The sequence below is a fragment of the Phaeoacremonium minimum genome (genome assembly GCF_000392275.1).
Source record: "Phaeoacremonium minimum UCRPA7 unplaced genomic scaffold PA7_03_scaffold_62, whole genome shotgun sequence".
NCBI classification, from domain to species: Eukaryota; Fungi; Ascomycota; class Sordariomycetes; order Togniniales; family Togniniaceae; genus Phaeoacremonium; species Phaeoacremonium minimum.
This window is the reverse complement of record NW_006920969.1, coordinates 412,884-439,966: the sequence shown is the minus strand read 5'-3', so window position 1 is coordinate 439,966 and position 27,083 is coordinate 412,884. Positions and strand designations below refer to the sequence as shown.

Genomic DNA, 27,083 nt, shown 5'->3' with positions numbered 1-27,083 from the left:
ATCAAATGTCCGAGTTCGTATCCAGTCCAGTAAGACTAATCTATGTAAGGTGTGACAGGGAGGCCAGCTTAAGAATTAGCTCTGAACAGCATGAGCGGCGATCAAAGAGGTCAATACTGTTGGTTGGTGGTAATTCTGATTGTTACAAGTAGTCTCTCGGGGGAAGCCGCGCCAAAAGAATTCCTCTGTGCCTGGTGTAAACCCCCGCAATTGGCCCAGCCTCATTGGTGATGGTCGTTAAGATTGAGTGGAGAAGAGAGCGAGCCCAGCAAGCTGGGATGCAGATAGTCGATTGATTCTATTTCCGCAATCAAGAATGCCTGCACGCTACCCATTATGCCGTGATTAGTTCCTCTTGTCGGCTTGTCTAGTGAAAGAGCCGTGTTATCAGGGGACTTATCTGCGGAGCCATGACTCGCGTGGGTCTCTTGATGGGTGACGCGCTGGTTGGTTCGGGTTCCCCCGAGCTTCGAGATTTCGGGTCCTGCCCAGACTAAGTCTGAGGCTTGGGGCTGGCTCCGGCCAAGTTCCCTCTCGAGACATTGGCTTACGGTATAACTGGTATTTACGCAACTGAACGGGGGTCCTTGATAAGAGCGTCTTTGATGATTATGACTGTTATAAATATCTTTCTAGTAGGCCACCTGCAAAGACACTCGAAAGACAGTGGCTCACCAGGTAATCTCCCATTCACCACCTAACCAACTGGTAAGCCGGTCGACGAAATGGCATTCAAAGACTCCACCCTCGCGAAATATATCAAAAATATCAAGTCTTCGCCGAGGCCGTTGATCTCCAACAAGAATCTGATCTTGACATCGCTCGTCTACGCAGCAGCTGGCATTCCGCTTTGTGAGTTAAGTCATCTTCAGGGGAGACGGGTAGAGGCTAACCCATGAACGAACAATCAGGCTGGGATCAGGGCTCTGTATCTACGATTACGTCGCTTCCTGGATTCCAGCATGCGTTTGGTATTTCGTCAGCCACCAACCCGAAGCAGGTCTCCGATTTCATCTCTCTCGTCTATGTAGGCGCCTCGGTTGGTGCGGCATCGACATACTTCGTCAACGATGTCTGGGGCCGCTTGTGGGCATTTCGTTTCTATGGACTTATCTGGATCATTGGCCAACTGATGGCTGTCGCCTCATCTGGAAACATTGGCGCCATGTATGCAGCCCGAATCATTGCCGGTTTGGGCATTGGCCCAATGACTGTCATTGGACCGGTCGCTTTGAGTGAGGTTGCTCCGGCCGAAATTCGGGGCCTGATCACATCCTGGTTCTCCGTCATCATGCTGCTCACTCTGACAACTGCGGCCTTTACTGTCTTCGGGTGCTTCCACATGGCCGCCAGTTCCTTACAGTGGCGCATTCCGTTCTTCGCGCCTACCATCGTTATGGCGCTTGTCATCGTCGCCAGTTTTTTTATTCTCGAAAGCCCTCGTTGGCTTTTCCTTGTGGATCGAAATGAAGAAGCCATCGAGGTTCTGGTCAAATTGCGCGGCCTGCCGCTTGAGCACCCCCGCGTACAGAGTGAGGTGGAAGAGATCAAGAAGTCTATCATCAAGGAGCGAGAGGCATCCGGGTCTGCCAAGCCTGGTTCGTTCGCTGCCCTGCGTGGTGTGTGCAAAGAGATGTTCCTAGTCAAGGCAAACCTTCGTCGCACGCAGCAGGGCATGGTATCATATGCTCTTGCACAGCTATCCGGTGCCAACAGCATTACGACTTACTTGGTTCCTGTCCTCAGTCTCATTGGTGTCAAGGGCGGCACCACCAACAGTCTTCTATATGCCGGTCTTTACTCAATGGCAAAGTTCTTCTACACGCTGATCGCCAGTTTTTTCTTCGTCGACGCTCTTGGTCGACGTAACAGCTTGTTCATTGGCATCACTGTCCAAATGATCTCCCACATTTACATCAGCGTCTTTATCAAGTTCAACCAGACTACTGGGACCTCCCACGCTGCTGGGCAAGCTGCCCTTGCTGCCATCTTCCTACATGGATTTGGCTATGCTGTTGGTAAGTAACGGATTACCTTAGCCATTACATCAATCGGACTGCTGACCACGCCTAGGTCTTCTCATTTTACCCTACGTCTTTGTGAGCGAGCTGTGGCCCAACCAGCTCCGCTCCTTTGGTGCAGCGATTACGCAATGCTTCCACTGGATCTTCTTCTTCGGTGTTAATAAGGGAGTTCCATCACTGCTTGCAAGCACTCACAACTGGGGCGCCTTCCTGTTCTTCGCGGGGTGGTGTTTCCTGGCACTTCTATATACATTCTTCACAGTCCCAGAGACCGCTGGATTGGATATGGAGAGAATTGACGAGTTGTTCGAAGGTCCTTGGTGGAACCAGTACAAGAGGGCCAAGACTATGACTCGGGATCCAGCTATCCTTGAAGCTACTGATTCCAAGTGAGCTCTCCCTTTTTCAAGAATATATGCTGGTTCTAATGACAAGAAGTAGCGCCATTGGAGCCGAGAGCGGTAAAGTCACAGACCATGTGAAAGTTTAAAAGAAGCGAAGCCTCTCATAGCTAGTATCTCGTCGATATACTTGTAGAATAACTACGACATACTTGTAGTACCTGCATAGCCTGGGTCGTGATGCTACAACCTTTACCCTGACCAGGAGGAGGTTCGGAGCTTAGGAGGATCAATGATTTATAGATACTTTGTGTCATCGCTCTTACACTGAGAGCCCCGTAACAACATAGAGAAGATTCGTTATTATATGCAATTTAGCGATCTCGAGTGATGACTTTTCACCTCTCTGTCTATTTGTATATGATATCAGACCAGTTGCAAATACATTTCAATGACAAGTGTATCAGCATTTCACGTACATATCCCTAACTTTCCAGTCACCAACAAACCGTCCCAATGATTACATAGGTCAACTAAGTGATTTACTTTCCAACGACGTGGCGCCAACACTCATGTTCTTCTCTCCTTCAACTGTTATCTCAGTCTCTGAATGTATGACTTCGAGAGTCCGGATTGTCTCGACCACAAGTGCACCGCGTTCCGGGAAGAGGAGACTCAACACAGTGTACACAAACACGCTCATTACAAATCCAAAGAGCCAATCAAAGGTATAGATATGTTTGGCGCCATCCGTGATATGAATGTGAGATCCGCCAGTTGTGCTGCCGACTGCATTGATAAGGCCAGGAAGATTGGGTCCGAGCGAGATCAAGAATGCAATCATTGCACGCCAGTTGATACCATACCAATATCGATATCGGCCGTGAGGATCATACAAAGCAGGAATATCGATCTTCCGTTTCTTGACCACCCAGTAATCAGAACACTGCAAAACACAAAGTCAGCTTCCTCATAACCCCAGTGATTCGAAATATAGAAGAACTCACAATGATTCCTGCAATAGGTGCTAGGAAAATGGCATATCCACCCATAAAAGTCAAAAAATTTGTGGCGGATGCCATAATTCTCCAGGGAACGAAAACCCATGCTCCAACAAAAGCAGCTATGACACAACCACGCTTGATATTTAGATAACGTGGCAAGAGCACCGTGAGGTCGTTGGCTGCAGAAATCGAATTGGCGGTGATGTTGGTGCACATCTGTGAGACGGCCCACCCCACTCCGCAGAAAAATGCTGCTGCACGTCCTCCACTTGAACCTGTTCCGATCCACCGAATATAAATATTGAGAGGGTTCCAGATGAGCTCTCCGTATATAACAGCTGTGGCAGAAGTTCCGATGATTCCGACCAACATGCCAAGGGTATAGATAGTTGGGATAAACGGCAGCTGGACGTATTGTCCCTTGTTGGTTTTGGCGTACCGGGAAAAATCCGGGATGTTGCACGCGAGAGTCGAAAGACCTCCCGATACGGAAGACATACAAGACAGGAATTTCCAGGCCTTTGCAGCACCAGTGAGTTTAGCCTTTTCTGCAAATATTGGGCCAGCTCCTCCAGCTTGGTGTACGCACCATCCCATTGTTGCAAGAGCCGCCGCCGGGGTGATGATCAACTTGACGAGAAAGAGTGGTCGAAGCTTTTGAGGAGGAATTAACAACAGTGGTAATTGGATAAGCCAGAATACAAGAAAGCTATGAAGGTATTAGTATTAGATGACATATGATTAAGCAGCGCCTTGCCTTACCTTATCATTCCCTGGGTTGTGATGCCCATATTACTCGCGATATGATTCTCGACTTTTGCGTACGACGGCCAGATAGCTTGGATCATGACGGTAACGGCCATTGATCCATTGGTAGTAACCGTACCAAGCCAAAACATTGCCAAAACAGCTCGAGATATAACACAAAAATAGCCGAAGTAGTATCCGAATGACGACCGTACGATGACAGAGAATGGAATATGAAGATCGGCACCAATAGCACCATTAAGCACCATGGGAACGGACGTGCAAGCTGATCCAAGAACAACCTGGGCGCACAAGTCAGCACCCTAGACCTCGACAATTTGGTGACTTGTAGTAGATCATTGACTTACAGCGGGGATTGCCTCCCTCCAGCTCAATCCCGATGAAAGCATGCTCCCACCTGTCTGCCACGTCCCAAGACTGACCGTCTCCGTAGCCCAGTAAGCCATCTGGATGAAGTCAGCATCTCCCAATTCGCCTGAATGATTTGTTGGGGACGTATCAAAACAGTTTGCTTATTTCGAGAGAGAATATTGTCTTGATGCTGGAAGTATGATGCAAATGAAAAGTGTATTTCCGAAAGGTGCTTACCCATGTCCAAACAGACCATGTCTGATCTTTGGGATCGACTGGATCCACTGCAAACACCGACGTTAGCACCAAGTGTCGTGATAGCGGATGAGGCCTCATGACCTTCCCTGAATGTATTCGAGGCCAAGTGCCGATATGTGACAAAACTGTCACAGAAGCTCGAAAGCTTCGACCACAGGCAAACATGGAGTCAAGGACTACTTACTGTCTTTGTTGGACCAAACATTTTCCGGGGCCAAAGCAGATGGTTCCTTGGGCAACTCCCATGCCGACAATGAAGTGCACTTAGCAGCTACTTGCTGCTTCGAAGGGAGGTAGCGCATGGCCGCAATAAATATCTTTTTACCTGACAAAGGCTCGGGAGAAATCAAGACAAAGAATGTCGAGATCAGATACAGGAAGTCGCAGCATTGGCGGCAGTTAAATGCACAATAGTCCACTCTCGCTGAGAAGTGCAGAAGTCCGCCTTTTTTCGCGCTCAAGATAAGGTCCCTTGACCGCGCAGTCCTTTCAAATGTTACGAGGCACTGATTGGTTCTTCCGTTATCTCAAGACCTATGTCTCGTAGCGGGACCGAGAACCGGATCCAAATAGTGGCAGACCCGGAAGAGATATGTCAAGAATTCTCGTTTGCTGTCGGTCATCTTTATCTGCTCGGGCGCGCTCTACTGGATTTGCCTCGATTTGTGCTAGATGTGGTCGAAGACATCCCTGGGAAAAGACTTATCACGGGCAAGAGAAGTGGGACTCACCCGCGGCCGAGATTACAAGCAGGCCCACGTAAGAAAACTGGATCTGTGCCACGGCCGAGGCTGAAGACATGATTCATGGGCGACGACCAATCAACAAGTGGTTCACTTGCCCGACTGTATGAAATCTAATCTCTGCTCCAAACGGTAAGTGTGGCATAATAATTTTGTCCATCAGTGATGTAAATCTGCTATTGTTTGTCTCAAAATTCTCAGTATAAGAAAAAGGTAGCTGCTCCAACATCGCCTGGTTCACTAGCGAGAATATCGATTTGAACAGCGCATATACCGTTGCTTATAACATGACTACTACTACAACCAGTGTTGCGACAATCCTTACGGATATTCAAGATCGCGAGGATACGAGTCGCGTGTATTATGGATCCGGAGGCTACCGCATGTCACGACCTGTTTTGACTGGACTCGATGCTAAGAAGACTTTCGATTCTATTCCTACGGTCGACGTGGCCAATATTTTCTCTCCAGACTTAGAAGTGCGTCGTGCAATTGCCCAAAATGTAGCAAAGGCGTGTGAAGAGGTTGGCTTTTTCTACGCGGTCAACCCGCCAGTTTCGTATGAAAAAATGGGTCGGTTCACAATCATATTCTCGCCTGCAAAACATCAATTTACAATGCTGACATGAAAATCAAGATGCCGGTTTGGAAATCGTGAAAACATTCTTCAGGCTACCTAAAGAAGAGCTAGCAAGTTTTCTTACTTTTCTTAGAGTTCCAGATCTCGTCTAGAACTTCAAATTCTAACTTAATATCAGCTGAAACTTCATGTCGACAACAGCCAGGGAGTGAAAGGTTATCTTCCTTTCAAATTCAGTGATGGAAGCAATCGTCGAGCCTCATACAGCCTAGGGCGAGACTACACTGATCCCGAACAACACTTTGTCAAAGTGGCGCCCCCGGGTACGGTATCAGTCAATCAGTGGCCCGATCAAGCATTGCCAGAGTTTCGGAAGGTCATGTATGCCTACTGTAAGTACAGTGAATTCTGTCCAGTCGAGTGCGCCTAGCTCATAGTTTACCTGCAGACCAGGACGTGTTTCAATTTGCGAGAAAAATGCTCCAGATTTTTGCGCTCGCCCTTGGCTTAGACGAGAATGACTTGGATGAAACATTCCGCTACCCACTAAACGACATCACAATGCAGTACTATCCTATACAAGATCTGAACGAGCAATCATCCATTAGTCCACATGCAGACTACGGTGGTAAGTCGCTGGAACTATCAGTGCTCTTCCACGTCCAGCTAATTGGTCCACAGGCTTCACTCTCCTCTATCAAGGTACGATCTCTTGAATACTCATTATGATAGTAGATCAGTTCTGACTTGTTTAAAGATCAAGTCGGCGGTCTCGAGGTATTAAATGCGAATGGAATCTGGGTTCCTGCACCGCCGAAGGAGCATGCGTACATCGTCAATACTGGGAGCTATATGGAAGTTCTTTCCAACGGCCGCTTCCCCGCTACAGTCCACCGAGCGTTCGGCAATCCGTCATGCGAACGATATTCCCTCCCGTTCTTCTTCAACCCGGACCCGGATATCACTATTGCGCCTCATCCTAAGCTTTTGGTGGCAGGCATTAAGCCCGCGTTTGAGCCTCAAAATGTGAGCCGAAGGCAGATTAAGGGCCTCATGACGAACCGTCCTGACCATCCCTTCTTCAAGAAATTGAGAGCACTGGGTTTAAAAGAGGAAAAACTGACATTTGAACTTGTGTCGAAGCCTATTGAAGAGATAGTTGCTTTGAATTCTTGAAGAGGAGCACTGATAGAATAGTCCGTAGCTAATTCGACACGAAATTCCTATCAACATGACAGAATATTAAGAAGGAAACGATCACTTAGCAGATGGCAACAATCTTACAGAAGCTATTGTATTAAGTAGAATGCTAGTTATATTTCAACTTGACGACTTGGTTATCCCACGCCTCCTCCGTGCAAGGCCATTAATCGTTTGGCTCTATTCCTTCTTACTATGTGACTAACCCCAGCCAAAGTAGGAGGATACTCTAATGAGTCTTTCCATCTTTCGTAAAACAGATTAGTGCTATTGTTTTGCTTGTTGAATGCCAAGTGCCAAGTTGCACTTGTAGAAGTCAATAGCAGTTTCTGATCCGCATTTTGCCAGCTGTTAGAGGCCACTTCCATTCTATAAACTATATCCTTGCATTGTTGGGTCATACAAGTAAGGCATAAATAGTTCATCATCTCCAAAATGGCTATTAACCGATTCTAAGATGTCAAATTGAGAAGTTATGGATTCAGCGAAGTGATGCTCGGGACCAAGACCACTGTTCTGACTCTGGTGGCCACGAGTCGATATTGTATCAATATCCCGGGCCAGTTGAGATATTTCGTGTGGATCTAATTTTTTGAATCGGCGCTGCGGACCTTGATTCAAGAGGTACTCAATAATTTGGACACCACGGTCAACGATTGAGTTTGGGCGCTGCGAGAGCCTAAGTACTGTAAGGCATTTCTGCATCAAGTCCACGTCACTTTCCTCCAGAGTGTGCTTTTCTGCCGAGAAGAGAGAATTCAGAGTTATTATGATACACGCACTAATAGCATGCGTTGGTATAGACCATATTTCTGTAGTTCCCTGCACGGTAGAAGCATCGAGGTAAGTTCGTATGATGTTGCGTGCCGCAGCTAGCGACGCAAACCTGGAATAGTAATATCGTCTATCCTGAAAGCTCCGACAGAAAAAGGAGCGATGGATCATGACTCTTTTGTGCCAACTTGCTATGATCAAAGCACGCCATTGTGATGGTAGGTAATGGGCTCTGTTCGATCGGGCTTCTGCGCGACAATGCTCGATTTCGCCCATGATGGTCTCGAGCTGACTGTCAGCTGATAGCACTGCATCAAAGCAATCCCCAACGGGGCCATCTCGGGCATGAATATCAGAAAGTTGGTCAAAAAGAGCTCGATATAAAGACGTAAGTCTGAAAAGGAAGATCATATATGTGCTCTGTGTTTGCGCAGATAAAGGTAGATCTTCAAATAGGCCATTCTCGGTGACATCATCAAGATCTTCTCTGCTATTTGTAGGCGCAACTGTTGTACCATGGTTCGGAGTAATAGAGTAGGACTTTTTTGATGCGATCAGATACCAGTCCTGAGTACAGAGAAAATACCATATCCTCTTCCGGACTTCTCTATCGACCAGCTCAGCAAATGAAGGCATCCTGATCGGTGTAGGACTCTGTAAATGAAGTCGGTGACCGATGTTTTGAGCAACTGTGTTCGCGCAGGATAACAACATTTTCATTCTTCGAGAATCACTACAATGGATCGTTAGACTAGATCATGGCCCTTCCGCTGAAGCAAGTCTTTGTTCGCCTCCGACTTACCCCAAAGAATGCGCACACATCAGGATTATCGAAATGGCTTGTACCGAGTGTACTGTGTTGGAGATCTTAGCGAAGTCAAACCCCAAAAATAATATGTCTCATCGTACTTGATTGTATGACCATGAAGTCCGATCTCATTATCGCCTCAATAGTGATGTGGTACAGCTTCCTGGATACGGCGAAGCCATCCTGAAAGCCGAGAGTCTGGTGTTGATCCTTATTCATATAATAAATACCAGTCTAATAGGGAAGGGAAACATTAAATATCAGCCGAAGCCATACTTAAAGACCAAGATTGAACTCACGCATAATACTGCACAATATAAAGTAAGCCATGCTGCATCTCGCTGAAGGCGTCCATTGAGATACCCCTCAGTTTCTCTTATAAAGAATGGCATGTACAGAACGTTATGCATCCAGGCTACGTGAGTCTTGTGAAATTGAATGATCTCTCGAGCCTTTTCCCTGTCTATAAAGCTCTGAAGTTCGTCAATGAGAGTCAAAATAGAGGGCGATGGGATCAATCTGGAGTGTTCGAGGTGAGTTGTCCCCCACGCAAGAGACTCCAATGACATAGCAGCCTCTATTGCCAGGTCGCCATCATTCTGATCCATCAGGGGCGTCTTACGACTTTCATCGGATTGTAGCGTACCCGATGCAACCGATAACATGGCAACACTGGGGGACCGCTCATTCTCGCTAGTCGGCGGCGATTTTCCGGTTGAATCGAGGTTATTTAGAACGTTCTCCTCGACCACAGTGACTGGGACACTCTTCGAAACAGTATCCAGGCCAGGATCAGCACATAACACTGATTGTTCTTGCCCTGCAGGAAAAATGGATGGACGACTTCGGTGCCGCAAGCTTTGGTTGCTCAGGATCACAGCTTCTCGATGACAACGAACCTGTATCCCACGTTCGATGCAATTTGTGCATGGAATTGTCTTCGAGCAGCGCAGTTTTCGCCGACTACAATACACGCATGACTGAGGGGCGCGCTGTGTGACCCTTCGTTGAGTCGATGACATCTTGTATCGCGGACAGGGGTCATTGAACGCAATCACCCTGGACTGAGACTCGCCAAGGAGCGTCTAGCTCAGCTAAACTACCAGTATCCAGAATTCGTCCCAGGTTGATAAGCAGACTAAGTGCCTATCAGGCTTATCCCAACCAAAGAGGCTGTAAGATCCAGTAGATGGCACAGCGTTCTGGGGCATATTGAGCAATACCAGACACAACAATGAGGCTCTATATGAGACACGTTGGACTGGTCAGGGCATAAATCGTGTTCGAGACCCCGCCGATCCGCCACTTTCGTAGCTTATCTATGCCGTATCACATCCACTGTAATGGAGCAAGGAACTAAACTCGGCCGAAAAGCCTGGCAAACTGATAAGCAGACTCGCCCGTAATTAGTGGGGTTTGTCATTTCCTTGACATATCAGTGAGCGAGCGCGGAGGGCGCGCAGATGCTCAAGCTCAAATGTGATGTTGCCCAAATCGTCTATATTTCATTCCTTACCATCTGGTAGGTATTTGAAAATTAAAAATAAGAAGTTCAGATAAGTTGGATACCCGGGGATCTTTCACACGCGAAGCGAAAAGCATACTATTAGACCATGTACCTTCTTCCGTGTAAGCCTTACGACTAGGCAACCATTGAAGACTGAGGTACTACATGTGAGTACTGGTAGAGCACATCCCAACGGAGTGCCTAGTCTAATATTGGAGACCAATTTGCCAATTGACTTTGTCTGTCTCTAGAGAAGTATAGTCTAGAAAAAAGCTTTAACTTAGCTAGGATGATTATTAAGGGCCTACATTGCGTACTGTTGATGTCCATCATTTTCAGGACTTGAAATGTAGACACTAATTTCGGTCTTTACAAGAGTCACTGATGCAATACAAATCTGGATTACTCCAATGTTGTACGCCACAAATGTCTGTATCCGCTTCCAACTCGCCCGCGGAGCATGGGCGGCGGGACCCGTCCGCAGGTAGTCGGAGGTCAGAGTCAGTGGATCTGGTTGAACTCGAAGTTAGTTTTCGTTTGCCTAGCTTGTTCGCGGCTTGTTGCTTGGGTTTGTAGCTTCAACTGTCTCTCCTTTCTACTTCCAACATTTTCTGCTTGGGAAGGCTATGCTTTGAGTTGAATTACCTTCTCGAGCACCACCAAAATGCCGTCTCCCTTTGCCAAGCGCCTTGAGGGCAAGACGATAGTGATCACGGGCGCATCCTCGGGCATTGGGCGTTCCACTGCGTTCGAGTTTGCAAAAACATGCTCGACAAGTTTACGCTTGATATTAACAGCACGACGAATCGAACAACTAGAAAGAATCTCCAAAGCCATCGTTGACGAGGTGGGTGACGGCGTCAAAGTCCTCCCGATGCAGCTAGATGTCAGCAAACCAGACCAAATCCGCGGCTTCGTCGACTCATTGCCTGGAGAATGGAGGGACATTGACATACTCGTCAACAACGCGTAAAATACCATGGTTACTCCTTCTTGGGTGGTTCTAACGTTAGTAGTGGATTGGCGAGAGGAGTGTCCAAGGCTCCAGATATTTCAGAAGACGATATGACCACCATGTTTGCAACCAATGTCACAGGCTTGATCAACATGACACAAGCTATCATGCCAATCTTCTTGAAAAGACCGGAAGGCGGCCGAGGTGACATTATCAACATTGGCAGCGGCGCTGGAAGGGAAGCGTATGCCGGTGGTGGTGTGTACTGTGCTACCAAAGCTGCTGTCAGAAGCTTCTCGGACAGCTTAAGAAAGGAGCTCATTGCCACAAGAATCAGAGTTATCGAGATTGATCCAGGTCAAGTTGAAACGGTGAGAAAGGCTCTCTTTACACGGCGCTCTACGATGCTAACACATGCTAGGAATTTTCTGTTGTTCGTTATTATGGAGACAAAGGAAAGGCCGATGCTGTATACTCGTGAGTCTCACTACTTGAATCGCTCATGCTTACAGCTACTGACAGACATATAGCGGAGTTGAGCCATTGACTGCTGAAGACATTGCCGAGATTGTAGTCTTCACGGCCACCAGGCGGGAAAATGTGGTCATAGCAGACACACTAGTCTTTCCCAGTCACCAAGCAGGGGCGACCAGCTTGCATAGAAAGTCATAAGTACTGTTCGACTTGAGTATTTTTTGGGTCGTGATATAATCTGTGGCATCTTTTGTGACATCAAGTCTTGCACAAATTTTATACATCACGGCCAGTCCTAGAAACCAAATATAACTCCCGGAACTTGCTACCTTCCGTCTCGGCCAGTACCCTGGGTTGACCCCTCTCAATCACCGAGCCCTTGCTCATCACGATGACTGTATCGAAGTCCATTACCATCTCTAAGCGATGTGACACCATGATGATGGTGTAACCCTCAAACTCCTTCTTGATGATAGCCTGCATTGCGCGGTCAGTATCCATATCGACGCTGGAGCTGACCTCGTCAAGCAAAAGAATGCCACCCTGGCATTTTTCGCCCAGTTCTATAGCCGAGTCCATAGCCCTAACCCGATGGCGGAGGATTGCACGGGCAAGACTGAACAACTGCTTTTGTCCCTGGCTCAGAGTGTCTGCACTCATGCCAGCGGAGATCCCACCCCTCTCGCTGACAAAGGACCACAAGTCGACGGCTTCCAACACTCTCTGACACTCTGTTTCAGTCGCGACTTCATAAGGGTCAAGGTTTGCTTTGAAGCTGCTTCCATCTGGTAAGAACACAGCTTCTTGTGGCACAGCGATGATCCGTTGACGGAGTACGGATCTGTTTATACGGTACAAAGGAACCTCGTCGATGAAGATGTTTTCAGCACTAGAGGGAGTTGGGTCAAGCAAGCGAAGGAGGAGAAGGATCGTGGAGGATTTGCCGCTGCTTCCAGTTAAAAGCTTATTCAGATATACACCAAGGACGGCTTACCTTCCACTTCGACCACAAATGGCGACCTTCTCGCCCGGACGAATAGTCATATCAAGATCCCTCAAAGCGAGATTCTTTGAGCTGTTGCTACTAAAGGAATCGCGTCCCGAGTCGTCCGAAGTGTCCCTGCAGTTTGTCAGAAATTTATTTCAATTTCATTTTAGCACAGCACATACCCATAAGATGCAGACACGCCCTTAATCTCGATCAAGCCCTTCTTTGGCCATGACTTTGACGGAGCAATGTTCTCGCCAGGCAAGTGCTCGGGTGCAACCCTATCACTGAATGTCTTCAAGCGATTGACGGCACCAAGAGATGTTTCAAGGAGTGTGTACATCCGAATGATGTTCGCTACACTTGAATTGAAGCTCATCAGAGTGATCAAAGAGGCACCAGTGAAACCAGTGTCTGACTTGAGCTGCGTTGACAGTGTTACAACGACGACCGCAAGGATTCCAATCGTAAAGTCAAGCGTAAGAGCTAGCCATCGTTGAATCATTGCTAAGAGATATGCTGGCCGCTGGGAGTTGTCAAGGAACTTATTATTCAAAATGATGCCCTTTTCAACCCACCCGAATGCACGGAATGTCGCTATTCCTTTAATGGTATCGAGATAGTGTGTACTGGAGAGACATCTGTGAGTGATAGACACAAGCATAGAGCAAATACGACTTACTAAAGAGGACTCTTTGCCTCGAGGTCCAAAAGTCGAAGTTGCCTCGAGGTTCGAAGATAAAACTTCTGGATCACCCACAAGACGAGGACCAAGAAGGGATAGGTAATCGCCAAGTATGGAGATGAGACAGCTATGACTGCAGCCATTCCGAGAGAGATGAAGGTGTCAACGGTGACGTTGAGCAGTGATGAGGGTAGCTCTCCGTCAATAAGCGTCATGTCTTGAGAAAACATGTTGGTGACGACGCCCGCATCTGTCGTTGTAAAGAAACGCAGGGGAGCATTGATAACAGTTTTCAATGCAGCTTGATGAAGAATGGCGCCAGACTTCATAATGATGGTCCTCATTGCGATGTAACAAAATATAAAAAGAAATATTAGACACGTGGTTTGGAATAAGCCATAAAGGCCTAGATACCAGGAATTCGAATGTGTTGGTGTAGGCGAAGTCACGCCCGCGGACCAGAATGATAACCAAACCGTCATCCAGTTGTAAAAGAAACCAGTTATCGCAGCTGTTGTTAAGAAAGCTCCTAAGTTGAAGAGACCAATGCTCTTGAAGTAGTGTTTGTAGATTGTGGTGTCTCCGTTTGCCCGGGCAAGATCGCTTACATGGCTGGACACATTCGTGTCTGTAGTACGGGGCCGCAGCAACGGGTCAGGAGCTATTTCTTCCTCGTCCAGCTTTTCTGAACTCTCCAAATCGGACAAGCTTGAGTCTGAGTCCCTAGCTTTCACACCGAGGCTGTGGACGTATTTCTGATTCGCAACAAGGTCTTGAAAGGTGCCTTGCTCGACAATGCGCCCGTCAGTCCCCAGCGCTATGATGTGATCTGCGGAGGGTAAATGCCTGACCGAGTGAGTGCAGAGCACAGCGGTGGCATTTCTCATACGGATCAGGCCTTCCGGACCAAATACTCGACGGAACACTTGCTCCTCAGTGTCGGCGTCTAAGCCACTAAGGATGTCATCGAAAATGAAGAGATCGGTTTCCAAGTACAGCGCTCTGGCGATTGAAACTCTCTGTTTTTGACCACCACTCAGGGTAATTCCGTTGCTTCCGACTTTTGTGTCGTCGCCGTTCGGTAGAGTTAAGAGATCGACTGGGAGCATAGTTGCTTCGATCACTTCGTTATATCGGCTTTCATTGTACTCTGAAAAGCCAACTATATTTTCTTTGATGGTGGAATTCGTCAAGAATGGGTTCTGATCACAATAGCCGATTCTGCGTGAGTTTGGTCCGAGTATAACATGCCCGTGGAAAATGGGAGTTTCGCCAAGCAGCGTCTTGCACAATGTTGACTTCCCTGAAGCAATCGGACCAACAACGATGGTTAGGCGTGATGTAGGGATGTCAACATCGATGTCCTGAAGATTGTTCTTGTCCTCTTGCCAGCCAAAGAATCCCTTGGAAACCGTTAAAGCTGGTGTACCGGGGCTTGACCCATCGGTGCTTCCTCGCTTCTCCTCAGGCACTTTATCTATACGAGCCTCTCGAAAGTCAATTCTAGGGTCCTTCTCTAGGAAGGCTTGTACTCGGCTCAAACAAGCAAATGCTCCAATTGCCGTTGGAATGGTCTGAAATAAGGCGGTAAAGGGGTTGGCTAACAATAGCAGATATGAGAACGATGTGAAGATGACCGTCACGTCAAGAAATGTTGAGGTGACGGCGAAAGTGATCAGCGGCGCAATCAGGACGGGCGTGAAAGCAATGGTGACAGAAAGCACCATAATCATTCGGAACCTATTCCCGGTCTTCAATTCATCGATTCGTAAACCCTGTATGAGGTCTCCAATAGGCTCTGTGATCCCTGAGATCCTAAGATTTTTCATGTTGGTGATAACGCCGGCAGTCATCCCGACGCGCTTCTGGATTCTGTCCATCCAGGCTTTTTGCCGTTTGGATGCATATCTTGAGGTGAATGCTGTAAGTCCAGCGCATAACAGAACGACGCCGATGGGGGCCACAAAGGCCACACCAAGCTGGCGCTCAAGCAGCCACGAGGCCAGTGCAACTTCTACCAGATTGGCCCAGAATTCGTGGATAAACATAAATCCTCGGCGTATCGCTTCGATGTCAGTGCTCATCAGAGTGATGGCCGCAGAGTCATCTGCAACGGAAATTTTGGCTTCAGTAGTCTTCTTATAGATAGCGCCAGCGAGACAGCCGCGTGCCATGTAGAGCACTCTCTCCTGGAAGTACCAGTAGAATGCAGTTGAGAGCGAGCTGCCCAAATAGATGAGAACAGTGGCGCCGATGAGCCCATAGCCCTTGTTAGGATCTCTCTTGTCAGATGGCTCCTGCAAAAGGTCAAGAACAGAGTTGATGAGGAATGGTTGACAAAAGGAGAACCCTATGACAGCAATCCTTGGCGCTATGGGTAGCATTAGGGGAACACTCAATGTCTTCACCATGGCTTTTGCGAGACCAAACCTCTGACCATAGTATTTAGAGTTTTGCATGATAGAAGCAAGGCGCGCCTGGAGGCTATCGGCAGCCATAGCGGAATCTAAAGGGAACAGATCGTCCATCCTCAGCGTCTTCCGGTAGCCTGTAAGGAACAACTTGTTCAGCCATACGAAAGCACCAAGCCCATAGATTCCAGTTGTCTCTTCTGGACTGTGGGATTTGGCATCCCACTGCACCCATCTCGTCTTGTGCTGTGACTCCAACAGCATCATGGCCGCTTTCAATGCTACGGTTGTCGTTGAGAGTCGTGTAAAAGCGATTTCATATTCTGTAGTTGAGGCTAACCAGAGTGTCCGAGATTGGGCGATGTCAAATAGCAGAGTCAAGAACAGATATGCGTTCAAGAGTATCGAGGGTCGTGGTGATCTTGAGTGTTCCAAGAACGACAAAGCGATCATACTCAGCGAGGATACAAAGGTCATAGTCGAAGATGCCACAAGCCAAGCTCTGAGCCTGCCTTGCTTCGCTGCGCTGAGAACGACAAGCGATAGATTGATGACTGCAAAAACGGCAATTACTCCCTACACCCTTAATAAGAGACAACCAGATGAAGTTCATCAATCGACATACCACTTCGATGAGCCGAAAAAGTGAGCCTCCCACGACTGCCTGCTTCCGCACTAGATACAACACTCGAGGTAGGGACAAGGCGACGAAAATTGAGGCGGGGATGAGAGATAGGAAAATCCTCTCGAATTTGATGGTAAAATCAAAATCTCCACGACATCCCCGGACCGTTGGGCCCAGGGATGCATCGCTGGCACAGGTGCCAAAATCCATGGGATACTAGATACCTAGTTCCGTCGGCTGGCGATAAGCTCAAATTACAAGGCTGCTGGCACGCTCGCGAAAACCGAACACGGACGAGACTTCTAACGCGGAGTGCCAATATTATTTTATTGAAATTCCCCAGGACTCTCAATTTGGGTTATATCATTTATCAGAGAACATTGCTTATACGTATAGGCACGTCTGGCTTCGAAGAGCCCCTGAAAGCCGATCGGAGCGCGAGTGTGGTGCCCTATACGGAGAGTGAGGCAGCCGGCTTGCGAATCGAAAGTGACGAATGTGGTCCGGCCTGACGGACACGGCTATGTTAACGGTAGGCAGTCGTAGCCATTGCGTGTCAACGGGGCCGGGAACACGACGATCAGATCGCCGGAAGAGTCATATATGTACGCGTGAGGAAAGGTGGGCTTTAACCCAGCGGCTCTTCAAATTGCCATTATGTCGCGGGAGGCTATGTGGGCCTGGGTGGAATAAGGCTCGTATGTGATGATGGCATTTGATGCTGCAACCAAGTCAAGAACGGAAGGTCGGCTTCTCCAGAACTTCTGCCTGTTCTGGAAAAGCCCACTCACAGGTAGCGAATCGCTTAAGATGCACAAGTGATCCGCAAGATAAACCTTAATGAAGGCTCGCAAGTCGCTAGATACATTCCCAGCATTCCAGCCCAAAAGAGCCAACAGTCTCGGCCGAATGCGCGTCCGGCGTCGTAAGCAACTCCGTGCCTCACAGTCAGCGCCGACAGATTGAAGGATGGCACACTCCAATCAGGTGAACAGTCGCATACTACACCTGCAGCCGGGGCACGGAGTTCTTACTTAACCTGTCAAAGGCTTATCTTGTCCAATGGGCGGGAGAGAAGACATCAAATTTCTGAGCCGCAGAGCCAAGAGTATCGCCCAAGAGAGGAAGTGGAAGCTCCAAGGACATTAAAACCCGTCGCAAACGCTTGCTCTTCAAGAGCTGTAGGCTCTCTTTCAATAGAGGAGCCACGGCAACAGAATGGTATACATGTCTGCCGCAGTCGGAATTCAATCAAGCGTTGCTAAGCTGGGCGGGTCAGACTCCGAAACTACGGGATCGGAGCTCGGCTTCTCAACGGTCTATAGACAGGATCGCAGGGTCGCACGTGCTTGTGAGGTAGGTGATCGCGATGCATATCAGCCCACTCGAAGACCCAATGGATAATACTGCGGTGAAGGGGATAGGAGATAAAGCCGGCTACCTCCCAGATTATTAGAATCCTACGATCGATAAGCTTGTTGATCCCAACGAGAGCAGCAGGCAAAAGGTGACGCCTTGACGCAATCTCTTCGCCGCCTGTTCTCCCTGTGTGCGAGCCCGCGTCGAGACAAGAAGGTGAGGGGATGCAGCCTAAGGGTCTCAACAGCTTATGGCGAGGCGGAGCTATCTCTGCCTCTTTCTCATTTCGTTTCTTTTCTATCTATCGCAGGACTAACTGGCGATGCCATGTTTAGTCATTGCTGAGGCTGACCTCTGGACGACTTTCGACCGCCAAACTCGTCATCATCCTTCGATACTGGCATAGCAACAAACATAGCAAGCGATTCTAAGTAACAGGACTACCCCTCATAAACGAAAGCGGTCTTCGATCTCGGTCCATCTTGATCCCATGACCTTGACGAAGTCGACGATTCACTTGCCACATCATCGAAAAACGTGTCCAAGTACAGTACAGTATACCTTTAGCGGGACAAGCCGGGCCCTATGGCGTTCACCATAAGTGGCATGGCATGGCATGGCATCCTCCACAGAATGATGGCTGGGCACACCGTCAGGCGATTCAAATGGGAGCGGCTGCCGTCGCCGACAACCGTATCAGCCACAGGGGAAGAAGGAAGATGATAGGATCTCCAAGGGATGCGGGATGCGGATGCGGGGCAGGGTTTGCCAACAGAGCAGTCCCTCTGAGCGAAGCAGCTGAATGCGGATTCAGGGCTGACAATGGCCCCGCGTCACGGACCCCACAGAGCCTAAAATTGCCGAAAATGGTGCCCACAACTCTCCATCAGGCCACCCGCCGCATCGACCCGACCGAGGTCAATCATGTAGTGCTAGGCCGCTAAAGCTGACATTCGGTGACCTTAGCCGTGGATGAAGGGTTGCTCCTGATATTTGTATCTGTGAAAGCAGAAGGATCCGTGTGCTGCCTCTCTCGAGCACATGCACCGCCCAGAGAGTAATTTGGCCACGCGTGCGTGACAGCTATAAAGGTCACAAACCGCTTGTGCATCCGGTGATCGGACGCAGGGACAGTCCGACAGGAGCCCAACAACACCGCAATTCCTGTCGACGGGGATTTAAAGACCAAGGGCCCTGCCTGACGTAGATGCCCAGAATCAACTTGGAGAGAAGTCGCAATTGTTATCGAGATCAAGATGTGTATCGTTCTCCTCACCACTGCGCATCCCTCGTACGCACTCATTGTCATAGACAACCGCGACGAGTTCATTCTGCGGCCTACCTCTCGGCCACACTGGTGGACGGCCCTGGCTTCTCGCCAGCCGTCCCGGACATCCACCCCCCAGCCTGCGGCAAATGCAAAGGCAAATGGCAACGGTCTGGCCCCGAATGAAGAGGAAGTGCAACACATCCTGTCTTCCAGGGACCTACAGCGGTCCGAGAGAGGAACATGGCTGGGAGTTACCAGGTCCGGGCACTTTGCCGTTCTGACCAACTATCGTGAAACGAATACGCACGATGCCTCACACCCCATTCATGGCACCCGCAGCCGTGGTGGCATGGTGACCGCCTGGCTTGGGAGCTCAAGCAAGGAGAGCGTGAAAGACTTTGTTTCTGGCATGCTCGCCGATGGTGGCTGCAAGCATGTTGGCGGTTTCTCCTTGATCTGTGGCAAGCTAAGGAAGCAGACTTCGGGGAACGGAAAGGGAGAGAAGAACTTAGAGCCGCTGGCAATTTTGTCGAATAGAAGCGACACTGCCGATCAGGTGCCATGGATAGCCAAAGAGAGAGGGGAAGTACACGGACTGAGCAACACTTCTTTTGATGATCCCGCGACGTGGCCGAAGGTTGAGGCCGGGAAGCGGATGCTGACAGAAGTGATTGAAGAGGCGAAAACAAAAGAATTTACTGAAGACCAACTACGCGATAAGTTGTTTTCGATCCTAGACCAGGACACCCTTCCTGTCTCGCCCGACACGAGCTTCGAGGAGTATATCGCTGTACTAAAGCAGTCTATCTTCATTCCGGCCATCGGCGACGAGGATCATCGTCTAGCAATGGAGAAGGCTACAGCTCAGGGCATCCCGCAGCCTCAGTGGCAGGACGCCATGCAGGAGGTGCGCGGAGAAGAGAGGCCAGATGAGCAGACGGCCGGGTTCGGCACGGGAATGTACGGAACCCAACGTCAGACTATTCTCTTGGTAGATTGGGATGGGAACGTGACTTACACCGAACGAGCCTTGTGGGATTCAAACGGCAATCCGGTTGAGCGTGGAAAGGGGGACATGACATTCAAGTTTGAGATCGCGGGCTGGAACGATTCGTAGTGAGGAACGAGTTGGGAGTTGGGGGGGTTTTTTTTTTCTTCTCGTGGGAATGATGGCCATTCGGTTGATTGTGTCAACGGAGCATAAAGGCATTATGGGCATGTGGTGATAGACTCCTGGTACTGACGAACAACGGGAGGGTCGCATGGAAAGGCTCTGCGAAGAAAGATGGCCTACGGTGAGTATCGCCATTTAGAAACAGACGTCAAAATGACAAAGGGGCGCGTAGTATCATCAAGTTGAAAGTGCCTCACGGGCATTGATGTTATCATTATTGTTATTGTTGTTGTTCATCATGACAATTGGGTGGTTGACTTTCATCTTATACTGCAGGCAGTCATCGACTCTAACGGAAGGTGCTGTCTGGTGTTATTGCCCAAGTCTACAGCCTCCTCTCCGCTTACACCTGCCTCATTCGCAATATGGACGACGCGTTTCCTGGCTGCTCTTCTTTCCTTCCTTGTTGAGGACTTGGGCCATCACCATCCAGTGATCTCTGTTGCCCGAAGCTGGAGGCTGCTCGGGTTACAACTTCAGTCATTCCTTCCTCCCATCTTCATCCATTTACCTCGAGATACTTTTGCACCCCGTGGCCGCCCTACCTGCCCCTGCCACTCACTCACTCACTCCACGGTCGTTCTCCTTCTGTGGCTACTGCTTTGGCAAGAAACAGGTATGTCTTCAGCTATTGGTGCTTTTCGTTCGTCGTGTTTCCCCTGGCGCGTCCGCCTCGTCCCAACGTTTATTGCAACATCCTTTATCAGATCACCATTGTTTCTCGAGAGCAAGGAGCTCGCGTTCTTTCATCCCACAGCACGTTGACGACTAAACGATATCAAGAAGTGGGAGTACTAAATCACAATGAATAAGCAGGACTCTCCTGTGAATGGCATTTGTGGCAACACGGAAATACTGTTAGGCGTCCATTCTGATCAAAGCCCAACCGAGCAAACTCCAGCCAGGTCAGAGAGGCGCATAGATATACGTTCCGAGCTCTCAATCGAGTCGAATTACTCCCTTGATTTGGACGAGAAGACAGGTTGTCAGTCTATTGAGCTTAAAGCAACCGTTGATGCTGCTCTTCCGGTGGTTGAATTCTTGTCTCTCGACGATCTAGAGCCTGTTCTCTACGCCGCAGAGACGACCCGCGACTCGGATGCCCACCTCCGAGCATTACAGCTGACAACTATCCGGCTGTTGAAAATCATTCACCAACTGGCTGTCCACACAGTATTTATCCTCGTGGTTGGAGTCCGGGAGAGCGTTAGCGCCGTCATCCATATTGTTAAGCTCGACATCAGAACCTTTGTCTCTATTTCTGTGCTCTGGGTACGGGTTGCGGTTGCATTGGCGAAAGTCATCCCAGGAGTCATCAGTGTGGTTACGTGTATCCTATTTGTTCACCTTTCTACACCATGGAGAGAAAGACGACTGGCTCCAGGCTCCCCAAGCCAAACATCCCGCGAGCATTCACCCCTTGGCGAGGACAGAAGACAGTCGTCAAGAAACGACCTTTGATTAGTGCTCCAATTGGTCCCATCCTGCATAATGGCAACATCCTCTCCGGACCCCAATCATCAACCTTGACCGGTCCAAAGTCTGCACCCTCGCTCAAGACGACGTATCCCACCATCCACCCCGACCATGCTGAGTGTCAGAAGGAAAATATCACGCCGGATGTGCCATCTACCCAGGAGGGTACCCGCGCGAGGTTAACAAAGTCTCGGACGTTCAACGTATTATCAAGCATTACCCAGTCCATCTCCCGGGCGAGCCTGACAAGCTCCCGAACGGTAAGTCGCAACTTCAGTGCTGCCTCACGAGCATCGTCAGCAACATCAAATGCCACCAAGAAACATGGGGCAAGCCCGCAGTCAATGGAGTCTCAGGCGCCGTCGCCGCCCCCTGCCAACCCTCGCTTCGTATCTAAGGCTCAACCGTTGCCGTACTGGACTGGTCGCTTTATCGCTCTTCACGACCGCTTCCACAATGAACTCCTCAGCCCTTCGAATCTTCGTACCCTAATGGATGCACACGCAGAGGGCGCCATGAGAGACAAACCATCCCGGCCCCCTAGACCTGGTCCTCACACTCGTCTTCCACCATCTGCCACCTCAGCAGCTATCATGCAGCACTCACCAGTCAAAGACCGGACAATGGCACGCCAGGACGCTGAGCTGCTTATCGACGACGATATTCGATGCCGTCGCATTTTCATCCACCTAGAGGCGATGTGCCTTACTGACGAAGCTCGTCAGAGCCTGTACCTGTGGCAGCAGACATACACCACGGAAACCGGGCGTGAGGATCTGTTGCCGCTGGCAGGCAGGTTGGAGCATCGGTCGTCCCTTATGGGAAAAATTTTCAATAGCAAGACTCGGGGCAACAAAAGGTCCAGCTTTGTCTGAGAGTATGAGAGTTGCCGAGTAACTGTTGCTATACAATTGTGTGAGTAGTAAACCCACAGTATCGATGGATCCCGGTTTGATCACTGTTGTGTAATAATCAGACCACCATTCTCATAGCTTGGTGTTTACAATAAATAAATAGATCACAACCATAACTGCGGCTTTTACCTGCCTAGGTATCTAAACGCCATGTCTCCTTTGAACCAGCCTTTCCGTCCAGCCAAACTCCGTTATGAGTAATGAAGTAGTCATGCGCGAGATTGGATTATAATCTAGGTCCCCTTTCAGTCCGCCTTCTTCTTCGCCTTGAGGTAGTCCCTCAACTGCTCATGCTTGCTCGCAAAGAACATCTGCTTCTTGTTATTCCGCCAGACCAGGACACCAATCTCCTCGGCGTACTGCGCCAAGGCGTCGAAATCGGCCTGGCTGTCGAACTCCTTGAACAGGAAGCCCTTGGTCGTCTTCATGCGCTCGTTCTCCAGCTGCCACAGGCGGATCTGGTCGACGACGGTGGGCGGTAGGACTGGTCGTCCGTGCAGCGCGGCGCTGCGCTGCATCTGCTCGTGCGCATGCGTCGCCAGGTAGCTGATGATCTGGTCCGACGTGATGCCGTAACCGATGGCCCGGCGGATCGAGTCGCGCGTCAGTCGGCCGGACACCATGCCCGTCCAGCGCATCTTGAGATTTGTGAAAAGCGCCAGCACGGCGATCTGGAGGGGCGAGGTGGTGTAGGCGTAGAGCCGGTAGTTGGTTTCGAGGATGATGCTACCTTTCTGCTCAGACGCGGACGAAGGGATGAGACTGTCGGACTGTGGGCCAGTTGCGGCAGTGAAAGCCTCGCTGACGCTGCGCAACGCCGACGCGCTGGATGTGAGAGTTGTCGCGAGACGTGTCGGGAAGTACTGTCGACGGTTATTGTGCGGGATGTATATAAGGCCGAAGTCGACAAGAGATGGCAACATGTTCCGCCTAGGTTCTGTCAATGCCTCGGTGTCGTACGCCCGCCCTAGCTCCAGACTGGCCAGCATGAAGAGGAAGGAGAGCATGTCGACGCTGTCCATCCCAGAGTCGCGACCAGCCACGTCCGCCGCCTCCAACCACTGCAACAAGAGCGTCCATACTTGGGCGTTTGCCTCTTGAAGCAGAAACGTGAAGCCTGATTGTGTTATTGATATGTGTCCCTGTCTTTGCTCGACTAGCCTTCCTGCGAATAAGAGCTCCTTGACCGCGCCTTTCGGGCCGTGACTCTCCTTGTCTGAGCTCGGTATCCCCACGCTATTGACCACATAATGTAAAATGTCCTCCCACTTCTTCCTCGCCCACTTGTCTAAGTAGTCGGTTGTGATGTCGGTGGGCACTGGTAATGTACTCGGTACGCCGAAGCTGTTGTGGTTTCCCCCACCCTCCAGCGCCATCCGCAGACTGTTCCTAAAGTTTGTCGTGAGGGTCATCTCCTGCGGCTTATCCTTGACAGCAATGGTGATTTGCAGGATATGCAGCCGGCGCAAAATGCCCAGAGCCTGGTCTCGCTGCTTCTTGGCGTCTGGCTTGACCCAGACGTCGAGCTCGGAGAGCAGTAGTGGCGTAGGCATGTACAGAATTGCCATGACGATCGTCTTCGCGAGATGCGGCAACATTCGGCGGAAGATGGCAAACGCCGTCGAGGGTTGCTGGTAGAGCCGCCTGAAGGTCGTGCCAGGCTGCTTCTCCAGGTAGTCGGAGAGCGTGAGGGAGGGCGTGCTGCCTGACATTTTGGAGGCGGTGTCAGTCGCAGCGTTTTCGAAGAGCGGCTATCTCATCGTCGTAGCAGATGTTCGCAAGAGAGACTGAGTGCAGCCTAGTATCAAAAGTTCGAGGTATTGTACCAGGCGTGTGCGAGGAGCTTGCTTGACTGCTGGAGCTTCACGAGCTACTGGACTTTTCTGATGACGATGTTGCCCGGATCGGATAAATGCGACCTCCAGTGGGTCGGTTGGTGGGGGTTCCAGTGCTACCCCGGGGCATGGTCACTGTTGTGGGGCAGCCTGATAGCATCGATAATGGCTCGGAGCCCGTAATTCTAGGTGACCTCGGAAGCTCTGAGCTCTGAGCTCTGAACGTTCATCCTGGCCAAGATACCTACCTCGTTCACTCGTTCGACCGCCATTGAGCCTCCGCATCCTCACAATGGCGACCAAACTGGCTCCTGGACGGTTTGTTCGGTCGGTGAGTCTTTTTAATATTGATCACAAGTCTCATTTCAACATATTAACCATCGAAGGTTCTCAAGTCGTTCATGGCCGAGTCCGGCCTGGAACCGAGGTAAGTCTGTCGCAGTTATGTCTTCCTTCCACCTCCTGCTCTTGCTACCAATATCCTCCTGGTATTTGATTTCCTTTTTCGGTCACGTTGCTTCTTGTCTTGTCTGCTTGCTGTAGGAACTTGTCAATGTTCACCTGATCTGCGCTGCCGATACTGGAACAATTACCACTGACGAACCGCAGACTTCTTGGCCCGCATGTAAGCATCTCCCTACTCTAGACAAGGCTGTTCTCATGTATTAATTTTTGAAGCTGCGCATCACCCACGCAGTGAAAGGAAAGGTCGACTTCGAACTTGATATTCATAAGGACCACACGGTAGAGTGAACTTCCATAGCCATCTCAGAGGGATTCCAGTAACAGCTAACATCATCAGAATCGGTTGAACATCCTTCACGGTGGGACCATCGCCAGCATGGTGGACCTAGGAGGCTCTCTGGCAGTTGCGTCCATGGGACTCTTCGCTACTGGTGTTTCAACAGACTTGAACGGTGGGTTGTTCGACGATATCATTGTGCCATGAGAAGATGTCTATTTTCTCCAAGGGGCTCAGGGCTGACACAATTCAGTGACATATCTTAGCAATGGAGGCAAAGTTGGTGACACGATACACGCAACTGCAACTTGTGATAAGAGTATGTAAAAGGTTGCTCTTGTACGATGAGGGTAGCTACTGATCACGGTGCAGTTGGCAAGACTCTGGCCTACACGACCATCACATTCAAGAACGGGAAAGGCGAGCTCGCCGCGAGAGGCAGTCATACTAAGTAAGAATGGCTAAGATATCACAGTCTTCGATGTTTTGACTAATGAAACAGGTACGTGGCACAAGCATGGGGTGCACATCCGGAGTACACCGCGCCAAAGGATATGGTCGTGGAAGGCGAGGAGAACTAAGCTGGAGAATCCCCGACTTGATCGAAGCTTGTCAAGATGTACATTCCAAATATCTCATTGAGGGTATATATAGATCCAAGAACGCCACATCATGGAATATACATTATGTACGCAATACACGTCTCTTGTAATATGCTCCCACTGCTCCCACGCGCGCTACATCACCCAGACTCTGCGCCTTATGTGCTCTTCGGTCCGAGTACATTCTATCAGTCTCGTCTTGTTTCAAGCTTCGTCTCAGGGCTTCACTTCCTGCTGTGGATGAAATCCATTCGCGACATGACTCTGTGGTAACTCGACACTTTGTCCACCATGCGTGCCTGTGGGCTGCTGTTGTAGTGGCTGTTGTGGGGGCCCCTGCGCGTAGTAATAGCCTCCCTGCTGCGGTGGCATCTGAGGCTGTCCCTGCCAGGGCTGGCCTGGCTGGCCTTGTGGCATGTAGGCTGGGGCGGGCTGAACAAAGACAACCTGTTGCGGATACTGGCCCCAATGATTCATCTGTGGTAGCGGCTGGCCCGTCAGGGCTGGCGGTGCCGCGCCGCCCATCCAAGGCTGTGGTGTCGTCCAGAGGCCCTTTGCCTTGCGGACGCCGATTACGTAGAGCAACACCAACACGACGAAGAATATCCACACATTGAAGATTGGGTCTATAATGTCAAGGGCCAAAGGAGCATATTTGTTTTGGAGAAGCCACGTCGCGACGTAAATGAGCCCCCACAGGCGCCGGATGGCATTGAGTATCGAGGCAACAAGAAGGAGTACGGCAGACTAACGCCAGTCAGTATCTTATCGACATGGTCTTGGACTGCCGGGTAAACCCTTACATTCTTGATCGCCTGGTTGTATCTGGTTTTGACCACCACGACCACAGCATATGCAAATAGCGGAAGGCTGATAAGGAATAGCAGGATGTTGATCGCCGATACTAGACGCTGTGAGGTTCTGAGGCCCGTGAGATAGTCAGAGTACGAATCATAGTAAGAGCTAGAGTAGTCCGAGTCCTCCTGCTCTCGGGATTTGTAGTAGCTTGTGTAAGCCGCATTGAGCATCCCGAATTGCGCTATCGACAGGGCGAAGATCACGAGGCCGCTGGCTAGAGCAACATATCGCAAAACGCGCTGAAGCGTTGTGCGCTGTTGAGTCAGGATGTAGAAGAAGCCATTCCCATACTCGACAAATGTCATAATCAGCAAGATGTCGGCAATTCGCTCGAATAAACCACCGATGATGCTAGTC

At 49.8% G+C, this 27,083-nt stretch overlaps 7 protein-coding genes across 7 annotated transcripts; 5 read left to right on the top strand and 2 right to left on the bottom strand.

Moving 5' to 3' along the window:
* Positions 1–725: 725 nt before the first annotated feature.
* On the top strand, positions 726–2,514 carry UCRPA7_1173 (putative mfs quinate transporter protein; the record flags this gene model as incomplete). Its single annotated transcript, XM_007913760.1, has 4 exons — positions 726–852; positions 912–2,018; positions 2,074–2,413; positions 2,466–2,514. The coding sequence occupies 4 exons, from the start codon at positions 726–728 to the stop codon at positions 2,512–2,514; spliced, it is 1,623 nt and encodes a 540-aa protein (XP_007911951.1).
* Positions 2,515–6,630: 4,116 nt separating this feature from the next.
* UCRPA7_1172 (putative 2og-fe oxygenase protein) lies at positions 6,631–7,245 on the top strand (the record flags this gene model as incomplete). The annotated part of the gene is made up of 3 exons (XM_007913759.1): positions 6,631–6,697; positions 6,751–6,771; positions 6,827–7,245. 3 exons carry the CDS (start codon positions 6,631–6,633, stop codon positions 7,243–7,245), a joined length of 507 nt encoding a protein of 168 aa, XP_007911950.1.
* Positions 7,246–11,423: 4,178 nt separating this feature from the next.
* On the top strand, positions 11,424–11,985 carry UCRPA7_1171 (putative nadp-dependent l-serine l-allo-threonine dehydrogenase ydfg protein; the record flags this gene model as incomplete). Its single annotated transcript, XM_007913758.1, has 3 exons — positions 11,424–11,684; positions 11,735–11,790; positions 11,844–11,985. 3 exons carry the CDS (start codon positions 11,424–11,426, stop codon positions 11,983–11,985), a joined length of 459 nt encoding a protein of 152 aa, XP_007911949.1.
* Positions 11,986–12,063: 78 nt separating this feature from the next.
* On the bottom strand, positions 12,064–13,280 carry UCRPA7_1170 (putative abc multidrug protein; the record flags this gene model as incomplete). Its single annotated transcript, XM_007913757.1, has 3 exons — positions 12,064–12,676; positions 12,782–12,907; positions 12,958–13,280. The coding sequence occupies 3 exons, from the start codon at positions 13,278–13,280 to the stop codon at positions 12,064–12,066; spliced, it is 1,062 nt and encodes a 353-aa protein (XP_007911948.1).
* Positions 13,281–19,111: 5,831 nt separating this feature from the next.
* UCRPA7_1169 (putative duf833 domain-containing protein) lies at positions 19,112–20,242 on the top strand (the record flags this gene model as incomplete). The annotated part of the gene is made up of 1 exon (XM_007913756.1): positions 19,112–20,242. The coding sequence occupies one exon, from the start codon at positions 19,112–19,114 to the stop codon at positions 20,240–20,242; it is 1,131 nt and encodes a 376-aa protein (XP_007911947.1).
* Positions 20,243–22,934: 2,692 nt separating this feature from the next.
* On the bottom strand, positions 22,935–24,401 carry UCRPA7_1168 (putative rna polymerase ii transcription factor b subunit 2 protein; the record flags this gene model as incomplete). Its single annotated transcript, XM_007913755.1, has 1 exon — positions 22,935–24,401. The coding sequence occupies one exon, from the start codon at positions 24,399–24,401 to the stop codon at positions 22,935–22,937; it is 1,467 nt and encodes a 488-aa protein (XP_007911946.1).
* Positions 24,402–24,816: 415 nt separating this feature from the next.
* UCRPA7_1167 (putative thioesterase superfamily protein) lies at positions 24,817–25,847 on the top strand (the record flags this gene model as incomplete). The annotated part of the gene is made up of 5 exons (XM_007913754.1): positions 24,817–24,855; positions 24,911–24,951; positions 25,533–25,585; positions 25,639–25,717; positions 25,769–25,847. 5 exons carry the CDS (start codon positions 24,817–24,819, stop codon positions 25,845–25,847), a joined length of 291 nt encoding a protein of 96 aa, XP_007911945.1.
* Between the last annotated feature and the right edge of the window lie 1,236 nt (positions 25,848–27,083).